General features: G+C 49.2%; 1 protein-coding gene across 1 annotated transcript in view; it reads left to right on the top strand.

The window, feature by feature from the left end:
• Positions 1 to 16,501, top strand: part of ZNF282 (zinc finger protein 282) — a 22,545-nt gene that overhangs the window by 4,976 nt on the left and 1,068 nt on the right. The window contains exons 2-4 of the mRNA XM_008582797.1: positions 2,026 to 2,152; positions 6,633 to 6,746; positions 7,713 to 7,830. Of these exons, the coding sequence (XP_008581019.1) occupies positions 2,026 to 2,152; positions 6,633 to 6,746; positions 7,713 to 7,830 (359 nt within the window). The remainder of the gene's footprint in view (positions 1 to 2,025; positions 2,153 to 6,632; positions 6,747 to 7,712; positions 7,831 to 16,501) is intronic.

The raw sequence follows: 16,501 nt of genomic DNA, 5'->3' as shown, positions 1-16,501 counted from the left end.
AAAAAAAAAAAAAAAAAAAAAAAAAAAGAGGTGGTAAGAATGAAATCTCCAAAACTGTGAAGAAACAGGAAAGGGTAAAGACAGAGACTTGGTCTTGGCAGGGAGAAAGAGGAAACAGTAAAGACACGAGCCAGGTAGACAAGAGGCAGCCTAGTTATGGGAACCAAGCAGGGGAAAATTCTAGAAAGGTGGTCTGACCTTCCAAAGAGGTCTGAAAGGTGAGGATTACAACCGAAGGATTACAAGATCATTGCTGATGATCTTCCAGAGATCCAGTGGCAGAGAGTGGAGGGTATGTAGGCAGATTTTCAGGGGTTAAAGTGTGCGTGGTTTGTGAAGAAGAAAGAGCAGAATGTGTCTGGGGGTGTTTCCAGTGAAGAGCAAGGATAGAGTCACGTGAGGGAGCAGAGCTGAGCGAGGGTTCTTCTTAGATGGGGGACCCTGAAGGGAAAGAGCCGGTGGAGAGAGAGAAACTGAAGATGTAAAAGAGAAGAGATTGTTTGGATTAAGTTTCCCAGGCAGGAGGTGGAGAAGAAATGAAGGGCACGTACCGGCGGGTTTGGTGGACAAGAAAGAGAAGGCAGCCAAGGAGCTCGCCAGCATCTACCTGAGGTCAAAGATGGACGGAGGAGGTGGCAGGAGGTCAGTTAAGGGTTGGGAGGGTGACAGTTTGCAAGAAGCCTCCCAGGGAACATAGCCAGGTGTCAGCAAGAGATCGGCCAGGAGACAAGTGCTGTTTACTTATGCTGGATGTTGTCTGCAGAATTTTGTGAATTTTATCTAGCAATAAGTAATTAAAATGAAGGAAGGGGGTCTGTTCAATCTGCCCGAGTGTGGTGGAAGGTCCAGGGAGTTAGATGTTCTAGTTCTGATTCTAAAGCAAGATGGAGAGCTATCAGTTGGTAGGGACAGGGCCACCGCATACAGGTGTGCACATCGCACCTGCGCAGGGCGCCCTTAGAGTTACACACACCTGGCTCATGGGCTGACATTTCTAATTTATGTGCAGGTGCTGCCTACTCACCAAGCTGTGCACTGGTAGCCCTGACTCTGCTGTCTTTTTCTAATTTGTACCAAGGTGCGATACGGCCCAGCCTTGGCTCTGTAAATGCAGGTGCAAAGACTAATGACTAGGATTGGGGGATGGGGGAGACTTGAGGGGCTGGATTTCAGAGTCAGAGTGAAGGGCTGGTTCCATAGGGATGTGAAAGAGGCAAGAGGGAAGCCTGTGTGGTCAGAAAAGGAATTTCAGTTATTAATGGAAGTGAAACTGTTTTGAACAATTTGGCTTAAGGTGAGGTCATGTTGGTGAGTGGCTAAAATGAGTATAGACGAGGGTCCTTGTCAAATTGAAATAACAGCTTTATGTTAACAGATCAGAATACTTTGACTGACATTAGGCGATGTCTCAGGCTGCACTGGAACTTCCTGGTAGTGGCGGCCACTGTTCAACACATTCGACAAGTATTTGCTGATTTCCTACTATGTGCTCCTAGATGTATGAGATCCAGTGGTGAACAAAACAGGCCAAGGTCCTGCAGTTTTAGCACATGCTTTAGATTTTATGTTTTAATGACAAAGATGTAACTGTGTACACAGAGGTGACCTGACCTGAAAGACAGGTTTTATAACAGGGTTTTACTGTACTTGGCGCACTGATACCCACTCTGGGAACCTGCCACACCTCTGTCACCCTGAACACCAAAAACAGCACATTGACTACAGCTTTACCTTCAGGTATCCAGTTGACCTAAAAGTGAAGTAACAAAGGGCATGAGTAAATGCTTTAAGGAAAGTAAAGTCAGTGTTGGCCATCCTTGTTACTGGAGGCACGGGGAGGTCAGGGGTAGAGAGGACCAACTCCACTGGAATGGACTGATACGGGCTGGGATTCGGAGGCTGGGGGTGGGCAGCCTTGGAGAGCCTAGGCCAGGCTCGGGGTGGAATGGGTCCTACAGCCATGGGGGCGGGGGGCAGGGGGAGCAGCAAGCAGGAGGCACTCAACTAAAATTCTTGTCGGCCCAGGTTCCGGTGACTTTTGTGGACATTGCTGTTTACTTCTCGGAGGATGAGTGGAAGAACTTGGATGAATGGCAGAAGGAGCTTTACAACAACCTGGTCAAGGAGAATTACAAAACCCTTATGTCCCTGGGTAAGGACACCTTTCTGTCCTCTCTGGCAAGCAGTCTCTGGAGAGGGCTGTGAAATGCTTAATGATTAGTAATGATTAATGATTAAGAATGATTAATAGTCCACATTAACACCACCTGGGCAAGGTGTTTCATGTTTATAACTCATGGAAACTCCAGACACTACTTGCTTATGATGCTAGTAAGACAGAACAATTTATAATAGGATGAAAATCTGAAACCCAGGACCAGGGCCTTTGGCCATGGAATTCAATGCTACACAGCCGCTGTTTTGGAACACAGTGAAATAACCCCAACAGCCTGGCGTAAGCCACAGTGGGTCTTATGGTGGCTTTCAGAAACCAGCTGTTTCTACACTAGAAATCTGGGAGTCTATTGACTTGTCTTTAGGGTTCCTCGTAAGAGATTACCTGCATCAGTCGCATCACTGGCACCATGCAGGGTCACTCAGGTAGAGACAGGGAGATGGGGTCGCTCCAGCGCTCTCCCCTCACCTTGGTCTGGGTTTACTGGTCAGCTTCCCTCAGTCCTTCCTTGCCTTCCAGATGCCGAGGGCACAGTGCCCAAGCCAGATGCTCCTGCCCAGGCTGAGCCCAGGGAAGAGCCTTGTGTGTGGGAGCAACGTCACCCCGAAGAAAGAGAAATCCCCACAGCCCCGGACACAGGTGATGGCAGCTGAAGATGGTGCCAGGTCCCGGGAAGGGCACAGAGGAGAGCCAGGTTGTGCACTGCCACCACTGGGAGGCGCTCCCATGTCAGCAGGGGCGGCTCCTGACTTGCTCCCGGGCCAGTTCTGCCTAGTGAGATTTGACGGTCACTTATAGGAAGAGGTCTCAGGCCTGAAATTGCACAGCGGCTATTTGTCTTCTGGTTTGTTAAAGCCTTGTAGCTCTGGATCCACCGTAAGCCGGGTGGAGAGATGAGGAGGGGCCTGGGCTTGCGACACCTCCCAGGCCGTATAGGGAACTAAAGTGTAAGGCCCGAGGCCTGGGAGCAGCCCAAGGCCCTGGGCCAGGCTCAGGGTTGACAGAGTAGGTAGCAGGGAGTCTACAGTGGCTGTGTGTGCAGCCGGCCGTGGCCCAAGGCTTATCACTGGGCTGTAATCTGCAGTGTCACCACCTCACTCTGACCCAGACACACCCCTCCTATGCAGACTTGCCCACAAGGCTTCTTCCTCACTCCAGAAGGAATCATAAGTCCCAAAGAATCCAGTTCCCTGAGAACATCGCACTTGATCAGCTTCACTGAGATGGAAGATTCTAGGGTCCTAGTCCCAGCTCTGCCTCCAAGGTCTTTCCTCGAGGCCTCAGAACTGCTGAGCAGCGTTGGTCTTGGTGAAATCAGAGGACTCCAACTGTGTCCTCTGCCGGGCTGTGTGAACTGTCCCCCTTCTGGGCCCTCTGTCCTTCCTTGTTTTTAAGTAGAGAGCATTTCACTGAAACTTCACCTAGCAGGTAGGTCTCCCGGCAGTGATCTTTCCCTCCTCCAAGTCTTTTTGTATTATTGGATAATAATGGACCATAAAGTTCACTCTTTTAAAGTATACAGTTCAGTGGTTCACAAAGTCATGCAACCATCACCACTATCTCATTCCAGAATATCTGCATCGTAAGAAACCCCGTAACCACTGGCAGTCACTCTCCCATCCCCAGCAAGCACTAATCTACTCTCTGTCTCTGTGGGTTTGCCTATCCTGGACATCCCACCTAAATGGCTTCTTCCCCGTCTTCATCAAGCACTGCAAATGTCTGGGCTCAGCAGCTGTGGTAACAGTACCTAGTACTGTGTGGCAGCTTTTTACACTGAAAGCACTGTAGCCCCAGCAGTTTCACTGAGTTATCAAATCATCACAGTGCACGATAGACCAGGGACCACTGTGTCCATTTTACATATGAAGAGGGCTGACTGAAACCCAGAGAAGTTAAATGACTCATCCACCGAGTTGGTGGCAGAGTTGAAACCAGCATCCCTGCCTTCAGATTCCTCAATCTAATCTCTCGCCTGTTGCCTGAGCTGTCTCCTGCCAGGCACCGGTGCATTGTGTTTTAGTATACCATAAGAGGAAAATGTTCCATTTGGAGCTCTACACAGGGGATATGTCATCGTCTTTTATGTATAAAGATGCTGCGCATTATCTATCCAAGGATAGGACGTGGTTGTGCCTCTCTGCCCAGCCCAACTTCTCACTAATCATATATATACATGTGTGTGTGTATCTGGCCACAGCTTGGCCAACTCTTTCTGACTAGGGTGGAAAACAAAGACAAATGACTCCTACACGGAAGTCAAACTTGAGGCCCAGTCCTGGTTAGCATCCAACCAGGCAACGCAGCATGGGGTAATTTCCAAATTCTCTCTCCAGTCTCATCACGCCCCATTTTGCTGCTTGCCTATCCCTTTTTCTTGAATGTTGGTTGCTTCTCTGCTTCTGGCACCTTCTGCTCCTTGGGGTCCCCCATGGTTCCAACAGGAACCTGAGACCCCTGTGCTCTCCCCTGGCAAGTTTCATCAGCTAGCCTCTTGACCCCAGAACGTCCTGTTGACCATCATGCAGGAAAAAGACACCAACAATGTGATTCTCTGTCCCCAGGAGCAGAGCCCTTGGTGCCTGCACAGGATACATCCTCCCAGGTGAAGAGAGAGGAAGCCCTGTGTGTCCGGGGTCAGCGGGGCCTGGAGGAAAGAGCTATCCCCACGGAATCCATTACTGGTGAGTGAGCCTCATGGCCATTCAGACCAGGGAGAGGCGGGGAGAGGCTCAGCATGGGCCACAGGTCCCTGGAGTCATCTGTTCTGGGTGCCAGGCCAAGGAGCCAACGTGGCTATGGAAGAGCTGTGGACCCAGGACGGGGTTAAGACAGGATTTCTCCAGGGTACACAAGCATGGCACTTGACATTGACGATTTGTTGGTACACCTGGGCTTAGCTTGTTCTGTTTCCTCTCTTCTGTGTATTATCAGTTTTTAGCTGTTCCTTCCTCCCCTTTACTAAAAATACCATGGCAGGGCTGAGCCCGTGGCGCACTCGGGAGAGTGCGGCGCTGGGAGCGCAGCAGCGCTCCTGCCGCGGGTTCGGATCCTATATAGGGATGACCGGTGCGCTCACAGCGCTCACGGGCTGAGTGTGGTGCGGCCAGTCTCAAAAAGGACAAAAAACAAAACAAACAAACAAACAAAAATACCATGGCAGAGTACTAAGTGTAAGGCACTTGGCTCTGTGGGTGGGGGAATATACAGTGAGACCTGCTCCCTGACCGGGAAGAGCTTCCAGTGTTTTAAACCAGTACCGATGGGCTGGTAGTGGGCCAGGCCCCCACATGCCTGTGGTCCTGAGGGGAGTTCCTCGTAGCTGGGGTTCCAGCTGGACTCTGGTTGGACATGGGAATTCTGTTAGGGCAGATGTGTGTATTAGTCTGAGTTCTCCAGACAAACAGAACCAATAAGGGTGTGTGTGTGTAAAAAGCGAGAGAGAGATTTATTTTAAGGAATTGGCTTGAGTGACTATAGAGGCTGGCAAGTCCAAAATTTACAGGGCAGGCTGGCGGGATAGAGACCGAGGAAGAGCTGATATTGCAGCCCGAGTGTGAAGGCCTCTGCTGCGGAGTCCCCTTTGCTTGGGGGAGGCCCGTCTTTCCATTAGGCCTTCAGCTGGTTGGACAAGGTCCACCCACATTATGGAGGGTAATCTGCTTTACTCAAAGTCTTCTGATTTAAATGTTAATCTCATCTGAAAAAATACCTTCATAGAAACATCTAGAATAATGTTTCACCAAATGTCTGGGTACCGTGGCTGAGCCAAGTTGACACATAAAATTAACCATCACAAGATATATTAACATACTGTAGCTCTTTACTTATCCACAGGTTAGAGCTCCACAAATCTCATCCCCCCCTTAGTCAAAGCCTCAAACCCATAGGTAAGTGATAATAGTGTCTGGGTAGAGGAAAGCCCATTCACTTCCCATCAGGCATGTTCCTTGAAAGCATCACAGCATTACTGTCTTTAAAGAGAGAGATAAGAAGGCAATAAAGGGTCAATTAGGTTTAATAGACTCTGTAAGAGAAAGAAAATGTAAGATCTTCTCTTCCATCTTAGAAAAATCCTGTCCAAATGATTAAGATAAAGGCTTCCTGGAAGGTGTCATTTTCCTGGAAACCCCCTTAGGAGGAAAACCTCTTCCCATGGTCGTCTCAGCACTAGAGGGGAACCTCATTCTGAGGAGTTCTATGTTCTTGAAGCACAGACAGACTCTTTTTCTTAACGTCACTGTTATGTCACTCCCCTGCAGTATCTATTTGCAGCAAAAGCTCCATTAATTGGGGTCAATTTAAACCTTTAGTTAATTAGACTAATTTAATTATGCCTATATCTGATTTGTAGGGGAAGGAGATAATTGCATGAAATCAGAGATTTACTCAAAGCACAAACTTGTGGCAATTTCATGTCCTCTAATGCCTTTGTTGCTCTTGTTCCCACGAGTAGACTCCCCAATTTCTGCCCAAGACCTCTTGTCCCGGATTAAACAGGAGGAACACCAGTGCGTGTGGGATCAGCAGGATTTGGCAGAGAGAGATATTCCCACAGACCCCAATTCAGGTGAGAAAGATGCCAGAGTGAATACCCAGGGCAACCAGCGTTTTTCAAAAGGAATTGTTAAATGGGTAATTTATTGTGTCAATGGAACTGATGCTAAAATTACTTCAGCACTGATTTTTGAACAATAAAAACAATCAAAAAGCTTCTAAAAGCTGTGTATATTTCTGTGCCGGAAAATAACATACATTTTCTGGAATTTCTCCTGAGGGAATGAATACTAGACTAGTTAGATGTCTCCTAAGACATTTCTGGCGAGTGTCCGGGCATTCAGGGAAGCGTGAAAGAACAGGAGAGAAGCTCCCCCTGCCGGGGCCTGTGTGTGTGTTCAAGTGTGTTTGCAGAGCTGGGGAAAACTGGTGTCATCCCACCTGGTAGTTATGACAACAAAGTCTCATCCCACCCGCTACACCAGGGAGAGGAGAGGAGAAGTAGGATCTAGGATTCCTTGTAGTTTGTCAGTTTTACAACAGAGAAATGTAGGAGACCCAGGGCAGGTGGAGAGCAGAGCCATCCTGCAAGGAGCCGTCAGGCTTCGCTGTGGTTCTTATCGGTGGCCTCTGGTCGCTGCCTCTGCCAGCACTGGTTTCTGAGTCAGACCAGCCAGCCATGGGCCCACAGGCCTTCAGAGTGGAGGCCTTCCTCTGGCCTGGCCTGGCCCCACGGGTTCCTCGGGCTCAGTGTACAGAGTCAGAAGCCCTGAGTTCTAATCCTGGCTCTGCTACTGCACAGACTTCAGGAGGAGCCTCCTCCTCTTTGTCCAACTCAAAATGTAGCACGCAGCAAGTGAGAGCCCATTTCAGAAGGCACTTTAGAGACTAACGAGGACGGCTTGTAAACATAGCACACATACCAAAACCGCCACACACCCTGCGAGCTGGAGCTTTGCATGTGATGGTTTTCTAACCTTTGATGGGGTGCCAGGCGGGATGAACAAAATCTAAGACTGCCTTCTTTCCATGACAACAGAGTCCCTCATCTCGGCACATGACATTTTGTCATGGATCAAGCAGGAGGAGCAGCCATACCCGTGGGGCCCACGAGACTCCATGGAAGGAGAGCTTGGATTAGACTCTGGCCCCAGTAAGTAATGTGGCTTCGCGGGCCCCTGGGCATTTGCTCTCAAGCTGAACGGCTGAGGCCTGAGATGAGGGGTGGTTGCCCGCCTCAGCCTATCCCTTCAGTGTGGTGTCTGTCAGAGGAAGCCTTTGAAAGGTCCTTACCAAACACTGTCCCCTTTCTTTTTTTTTTTTTAAAGATGACCGGTAAGGGGATCTTAACCCTTGACTTGGTGTTGTCAGTACAACTCTCAGCCAGTGAGCAAACCGGCCATCCCTATACAGGATCCGAACCCGTGGCCTTGTTGTTATCAGCACCGCACTCTCCTGAGTGAGCCACAGGCCGGCCCTATGTCCCCTTTGTTTTTGGAGCATGACAGGTGTATTTGTTTCCTAGGGCTGTTGTAACAAAATAGCACAGACTGGGTGGCTTAAACAACCGAAATTTATTCTTACAGTTCTACAGGCCAGAAGTCTGAGATCAAGGGGTTGGCAGGGCCACGCTCCCTCTGAAACCTGTAGGGGAGTCCTTCCTTGCCTCTTCCAGCTTCTGGTGGTTGTGGCCGTCTTTGGCATTCCTTGGCTTGTAGATACACTGCTCCAGTCCTCCATCTTCACATGGCGTTCTCCCTGTCTCTGTCTTCACATGGCTGACTTTTTGCAAGGATGCAGTCATACTGGATCATACTCCAGTGTGACCTTGTCTTAACTAATTACATCTGCAACAACCCTATTTCCAAATAAAGGCACATTCTGAGGTACTGGGGGTTAGGACATCAACCCACAGTGGCAGGGAAAGGAGAGAGCCAAGCCAGTGGTGCCTGAGGCAGAGCTGACAGCAGCAGGTGCCTCACGTGCTGGAAAACACTGCCCGTAGCACCCGAGTCAGCCCTGAACTGACATCCCTGTAGTTGTAGCTGGTGAAGAAGTAGCTGGTGAAGATACTGAAGCTCAAATAGGGAGAGGGTTTTTTCCCCTCGACAGGTATGGAACCAAACATCTCACCAGACTTGTGTCTCTTGGGCCTTTTTTTTTTTTTTTTTTTTTAAAAAAAAGATGACCGGTAAGGGGATCTCAACCCTTGGCTTGGTGTTGTCAGCACCACGCTCAGCCAGTGAGCAAACCGGCCATCCCTATATATGATCCAAACCCGTGGCCTTGGTGTTATCAGCACCGCACCCTACCGAGTGAGCCACGGGCCGGCCCAAAGATGGAAAGATTTTTTTTTTTTTTTTTGTCTTTTTCGTGACTGGTGCTCAGCCAGTGAGTGCACCGGCCATTCCTATATAGGATCTGGCCATTCCTATATAGGATCCGAACCCGTGGCGGGAGCGGCGCTGCGCTCCCAGTGCTGCACTCTCCCGAGTGCGCCATGGGGCCGGCACTCTTGGGCCTTTTTGAAGCTCCACTTATTGACCATTGATCTTAGGCATACGTTTATGGATTATTTAACACTTTTAGCATCAGGCCAATATTCCTTGCTAGATGCAGTACCATCACCTAGCCCTTAAGATGCCAACTTAGTGTCTTCCGGTTGATCAGAGTGTTTAAGAGATACCTAGACATGTGTTCCTTGTGCATACTCCTGATGTCCTGTAAGAGCTTAAAATCCATGTAAGACTGAGGGCAGGTTATTTCTGAATCTGATTGGCCATTTCAAACTCAGGTGAGTGGATCACACTCTCTGTGAGACCAACTTAGTTCAGATCTGAAAAAGTCGAGATGGGCTTGGAGGACCTGTCAAGAGACGGGAGAGGAATCAGTGCATGCCCGTTTTGAAAAAGAATTTATAGCAGTCCTCTTTCCAGCGGGAAAGCCAGGAGACTGACTGCAAGCACAGGAAGGAAAGATGGCAGCTAACTACAGAGTCCTGGGCCGGCCCAGTGGCGCACTGTGGTAGTGCACCGCTTGGGAAGCGCGGAGGTGCTCCCGCCGAGGGTTCGGATCCCACATACAGACCGGTTCCCGCTCACTGGCTGAGCGAGGCGCGGGGGCAACGCCGAGGGTTGCGATCCCGTTGCCGGTCCCGGTCCGGTACGGGGGCGACACTGAGGGTTGCGATCCGTTGCCGGACACGGAAAAAGACAAAAAAAAAAATAAAAAAAAAACTACAGAGTCCTCAGACCACATTTCTGACTCTGGCCTCAAAGGCATGGGGACCAGCTCATCAGACACTGTGCCAGGGAATGCTGCCCAAACCCCGTCCCTCAGGGCTACCTTCCGATCTTCCAGGTTGGCTAGGAGCACGTGGGCCTGGAGGAGCTGTTCCTGGGGACCTGGGCAGTGGTGGGAACGGACCTAGGAAGGGCTGTGGAGAACTCGCAGGGCTTTGCAAATTACCGAATCATTTTTCTTCTTCAGTTTCAATATCATGGCTCACAGAACCATGTTACCTCATGTTGTTTTATCTTTTTAGAAAGTTATTTAATTAATTTTTTTGGTAGCTGGCCAGTACAGGGATCGAACCCTGGACCTTGGTGTTATCGGCACCATGCTCTAACCAACTGAGCTAAGTTGTTTTATTTTGGGGAGGCCTTTAACCTACTTAGCATTTGGGAAGAAATGCCCAGAATTTGGGAGACAAGAATATCTGGAAGAGCTTTTCCTGCCTGGTCACTATAGGCTTCGTCAGAGCCTCTATTCCCATTTATTAATGTCAGAATTTGAAACTAGTATCTAACCAGTGCCTGTGGTTTCTGTGAGGTTTAAAACCAACCTCATGTTGTTGTTGCCAGGGCAACCAGATGGGAAGACATGGTATTATGTGGAAGAGCCTTCTGGAAAGGTCGTGGAAGAGGAGAGGGTAGTGGGGGGAGAGAATAAAATACAGAAATATATGATCCCTGTCCCTGCCAGTCTCCTCTCCCAGCCCTGGGATATGCAAGAGAAAAAGACTTGGTGTCCTGTTTGACTCAGAGTGAGACTTCAACCTAATTGGACATGGCATTTCAGTAAATGAGATTCCTGAATTTATATATTAATGAGTGTGTACTGAGTCTCTGCTCTCAGTGTAAGACAGGAAAAAGATCCAGTTTACCAAAGCTAATGTGCATGAGGCTCCATTGAAGCAAGAAGTATGGACAGGACTTTGGAGTTCAATGGCTACCAGGTGCTTCTGGGGCAAGTGGTGGTCAGGGCTAGACCAGGACCGCCCTACCCAGATGCCAACACCCACGGAATGTGATGGAAAGCACCCTCTTTTTTTTTTTTCCTTTTTGTCTTTTATTCGTGTCCGGCAACGGATCGCAACCCTCAGTGTCGCGCCCGTACCGGACCGGGACCGGCAACGGGATCGCAACCCTCGGTGTTGCTCCCACACCTCGCTCAGCCAGTGAGCGGCCGGTCTGTATGTGGGATCCGAACCCTCGGCGGGAGTGCCACCGCGCTCCCAAGTGGCGCACTGTAGCAGTGCGCCACCGGGCCGGCCCTGGAAAGCACCCTCTTGAAAGGCCCACCTTATTCTTTGCCTTGGGTTAAAACAGTGGTTCCAACCTTTTTTAGTTTTTGTTTATTTAACAAGTATTTGCCTAGTGCCTACTATGTGCTACACTGTGTTATAAGCACTTAGGATAAGCAGTGAAGAAAGACTTTTCCTTTTGAGGGATGGGCGTGGACAGTAAGCCCACAAGCAGACAAGATAAAGTCAGGGTGTGGTCAGTGCTCTGAGGATATTGTAGAACTGGGGGAAACAGGAGGATGGGTGTGGACAGGAGGGCTAAGGGCAGAGTGATTAGGAAAGGTCTCCCTGGGGAAGTAATCTGAGTGTGTGTCCTAGATGAGGAAAAGGAGGTGACTGGGGGCTGTTGGAGAAGAGAAGACCAAGAACAGGAAGAGCTAGGGCACAGGCCACAAAGGCTTTGGGGGATGGGCTGGAGTGATAGGCAGGTCAACACTTGGGTCAATAACGACAGTGTATATGAAGTGGTCGGAACAATGGGCTATGCCATATAGCCTAGGTGTATGGTAGGCTGTACCATCTAGGTTTATGTTAAGTGCACTCTATGATGCTGGCACAATGACAAAATTGCCTAATGACACATTTATTAGAACTATCCATGTGACACATGACTGTATATATAACTCTTGATGAATATTGCTTTAAAAAGGGACAGAGAAATGAGATAAGATGGTATCTGGGGCCTAGGGTGGGTGTTCCTTTAAGTGGGAAGATAACTAGACCATTGAATCTGATAGGATGCTCTCAGCTGCTTTAGAATCCTGATTTGAACTACCTTAAAAGGACTCTCACCAAGTTATGGGCCAAGTTAGAGTTTGGATTTTATTCGAATAAGAAAGGAGATAGAGGGTTTTAAACAGGGTAGTATAGTGACATGCTCTGGTTTACATTTTTAAAAGATATGTTGAGGAATGGATTGTGGGGTGGGGTGTGCAGCAAGATCAGAAACAGAGGAACACTTTAGAAGCTAATACATTTAATGCAGACCAGATGGAGAGATGATGGTTGCTCAGAATTGGGGTGGTAGCCATGGACACGAAAAGACGTGAATGGATTTGACACACACTGTGGAGTGTACCTGGTGGATTGCATGTGGTGGGTGAGGAATCAAGAATGACTCGGGTCTGGGTGGCAAAGGAAAGGGTGAATGGTAGTGCCATTTGCTGAATCCTGGAAAAGAACCAGTTTAGTTGTAGAAATCAAGTGTTCTACTTTGGACCTGTTAAAATTTGAGATGACATCCAAGTAGCAGTATCAAGTAGATGAACATAGGAGTCTGGAATTCAAGAGAGAGCTCAGGGCTAGATTGATCTGGGAGTTATAGGTTGCAATGACTTCCACCACCAGCTACCTGGAGCTGGGCCAAACTTCACAGATTGAGGGCACAGTCCTCTGTAAGACTGTCCTCACTTCAGACACCAGCAACAAGGTTGGGGTTCCCAGGCCACCCTCACATCTGACCAGCTGGCTATGAATTTGGGAGTTCCCACTGCCCCCTCAGGTTCAATAATTTTCTAGAATGCCTCACACAACTCAATAAATTTCTGTACTTGTAATTACAGTTTTATTATAGCAGAAGGATTCAAATCAGAACCAGCCAAGAAGAGACTGATAAGGCTAGGTCTGGGAGGGTCCTAAACACAAAGTTTCTGTTGTCCTCTCCCTGTAAAGTCAGGATGTGTCACCCTACCAGCACATCAGTGTGTGGCAATATGCACAGTACAGTATTGTCAACCAGGGTGGCTCACCTGAGCTTCAGTGTCTAGAGTTTTTATTGGGGTTTCTTTACATAGATATGATTAATTGAATTCTTGGCCATGAGGTTCAATTCAGTCTCCAGCTCCTCTCCACTCCCTGAAGGTTGGGCTCCAAGCCCCAACCCTTTAATCATGTGGTTGGTCCTTCTGGCATTGCCAGCCCCACCCTGAGTTATCTTGTTATCTTAAACCTCGGGGCCCACTGTGAGCCACCTCTTCAGTGTAAACCATCAAGGCCCGTCATGAATAACAAAGACATTCCTATCACTCAGGAAACTCCGAGGATTTAGAGGCTACTTCCCAGGAACCAGGGGAAAAGACTAGTCAAGGAATTACACATAGCTTGTTTTAAAGCTGAGGACTGTATGAGCTCTAGGGACAGTATAGACAAAGAATGAAAGAGATCCCAAGTCTGAGCCTGGTGAAAAACCAGAAGAGCATGGCCTCACAGAGGCTGGGAGAGAATTTCCCAGGGACGAGGGAGGGGCTGAGTGTGCAGGACAGGGAAAGGCTATTGGATTTGTCAAGTTGGAGATTGTTGGTGATTTTGACAAGAGTTGTTTCAGTGGAGTGTTGGGGAACACATGCCTGAGTGAAGAAGCGGTAAAAGCAAGCACAGTCATGTGCCACATGACAATGTTTTGGTCAACGTGGAGTGCGTATATGATGGTGGTTAGAGCAAAAGGTTATACCAAATAGGCTAGGTCTGTAGTAGGCTGCACCATCTAGGTTTATGTAAGTGTACGTTAGGGTGTTCACACAGTGATGAGGTCACCTAATGATGTGTTTCACAGAATGTGTCCCTGCCATTAAGTGACACATGATGATATAGATAACTTGATAAATACTGCTGTGAAAAGGAATGCAGGGGGCCGGCCCGTGGCTCACTTGGGAGAGTGCGGTGCTGATAACACCAAGGCCATGGGTTTGGATCCCTATATAGGGATGGCTCGTTTGCTCACTTGGGAGAGCGTGGTGCTGACAACACCAAGTCAAGGGTTGAGATCCCCTTACCGGTCATCTTTTAAACAAACAAACAAAAACAGAACACAGAAGAGTGATGAACTGGGGCAGAGGGCACATGGGGTCTAGGGAGGGTGTTTTTTTAGGTGGGGAAATAATTAGACCATTATAGCTCACTGGCTGAGCGTGGTGCTGACAACACCAAGTCAAGGGTTGAGATCCCCTTACCGGTCATCTTTTAAACAAACAAACAAAAACAGAACACAGAAGAGTGATGAACTGGGGCAGAGGGCACATGGGGTCTAGGGAGGGTGTTTTTTTAGGTGGGGAAATAATTAGACCATTATATCTGATAGGATGCTCTCAACTGCTTTAGAACCCTGATTCGAACTGCCTTGAAGAATAAAGAAATTTATTTTCTTGTATAACTAGAAGTCCTGTGGTAGTTCAGGTTCAGGCTTAGTTGATTCAAGGATGCAGCTATGTTTTCAAAAACCTGGGTTCTTTCCAGCTCTATGCTTGGCCATCCTTGGTGTGGCTTCAGCCTCAGGCAGGCAGCACAATAGCCACAGCTGTTTCTTTTCTTTTTTTTTTTTTTAAAGATGACCGGTAAGGGGATCTCAACCCTTGACTTGGTGTTGTCAGCACCACGCTCAGCCAGTGAGCAAAACGGCCATCCCTATATGGGATCCCAACCCAGGGCCTTGGTGTTATCAGCACCGCACTCTCCCGAGTGAGCCACGGGCCAGCCCAGCCACAGCTGTTTCAAGCATCACATCCAGACCCTGCAGGAAAAGGAAAGTCCATCTTTTCCTGCACACTCTAAGGGGTGAGAAAACCTTCCCAGAAGCCTCCAGCAAACTTCTCCTCACACTCACTGGCCAGAACTAGGTCATGTGCTTATATCTGAGTCAGTTACTACAGGGACTCAAAAGGAGAAGCACTTGTGGCCCTGCATAGGGTGGGGCTGGGGCAGCTAGAGGAGAAGGAGGCATGATGTAGTCATCGCAGACTGAAAGTGGAACCCACTAGGGACAGGAGCCAGGAGCCAGGAGCCAGGCTCCATGGAGGGCCCCTTGTGAGATTCGTGCAATTTCTGCAGCAATGTTCAGCTGCGTGAGTCAGTTGCAGACTGGGTTGTCCAGGCAAGTGCAGTCGAGGAGAGAGGAGCAAAGGCGTCCAGGATGTTTGCCAGCTAGTGACCGTGAGAGCCACACTGGGTCAGGAAGAGAGGAGGCTGGGGTGTTGAGCCTGATGGGATTGATGCTCATGCTGAGTTTGAAGAATTATCAAAGTAGGATTGTCTTGGGTTGGGTTTCCTGGGAAACAGTCCCTGGAGGTTTGTGTGTATGTGGTTTCTTTGCAAGCCTCTTGGGAATAACACCTGTGAAGGAGTGAGAGTGGCGGGCTTGGGTAGAGGGAACAGCAAAGACCTACAGAGGCCACAGCTGATCCAACGGGATGCTCTGGAGCTGTCATTAACCTCCTGAGACATCCTGCATCAAGGCAAGGAGAACTGTTTTGGCCTCTGCCCCTGGCAAGTGTCATATGAAGATGGTTCTCTGCCCAGTAAGTTTTGATTGGGACAGAGGGATGGGCTGGGCCAGTCTGTTTAAGGGCATCATTTAAGGAGGACAGGCCTCAGTCAGACACCGATGATCCTGGGGGTTTGGTGGAAACATGGCAGATGTGGCTGAGAAGTGGCCCCCAGGCAGCAGTTGGGCCCTGGGCAGAGGTGGGGAGGGAGTCCCCATCACAGTGTGATCAGGGTCCAGGTGCCATCAGATGCCGGGGCGGGACTCTCACCATCCTAGCTGCCACCCTGCCGGTCAAGGCAGATGCTGCTTGCTTAGTGGAAGCACGACTGCAAATCTGTCTGGTGGTTATGGGCCCAGCTCCCTGCATGTCATTCCCGGAGGCCTCTAGACAGGTTTTCACCTTGGATAAATTCTGGCAAATTCTTTCCATCTTGTTGAGAGATTCTCCCGAGATAAATTAGACTTGTCTTTGGGGCTACAATTAAATCTTATTTCAGGACAATAACACCTTCCAAAGTGACTTCTGGATAGCAGGCTCAGACCCCACAGAAATACACACAAGACAGACAGACATCCTAGGGTGTAATCCCTCCTGCTGCTCACCAGACCGGCAGCCAGGGGAGCAGAAGACGCCACAGGAGAAGGCTGCTGCCACTTCCAGGAGCTCCTTGGCTGATCCCAGCTGGCGTGTGATCGGCCCTCAGCGTTCTGGAGGGCTTTGCTGGCCTTCCTGCGTGCTACCCGCTTGACCTGCTGCGGGTGTTCTCCAGCAGGGTGGCTTTGGGCAGGTCAAAGGGCCACACATATCGTGACCGATCATCTTGTTCAAACCCCTCATTTTTGGAGAAACCGAGGCACAGATAGCCTGTGACAAGCACAAAGACACAGAGGAAATTAGTTGAAGACCTGGGCCCTCTCCCAGGGACGGTTTTGGGTTCGGGGCTTGAGCATTGTCAGCAAGTCACCTCTTCGTCTCCCCCCCCCC

The sequence above is a fragment of the Galeopterus variegatus genome, unplaced genomic scaffold, assembly GCF_000696425.1.
Source record: "Galeopterus variegatus unplaced genomic scaffold, G_variegatus-3.0.2 Scaffold2726, whole genome shotgun sequence".
NCBI lineage: Eukaryota > Metazoa > Chordata > Mammalia > Dermoptera > Cynocephalidae > Galeopterus > Galeopterus variegatus.
The sequence above is the reverse complement of the archived record's forward strand: the minus strand, read 5'-3'. Positions and strand labels throughout refer to the sequence as shown.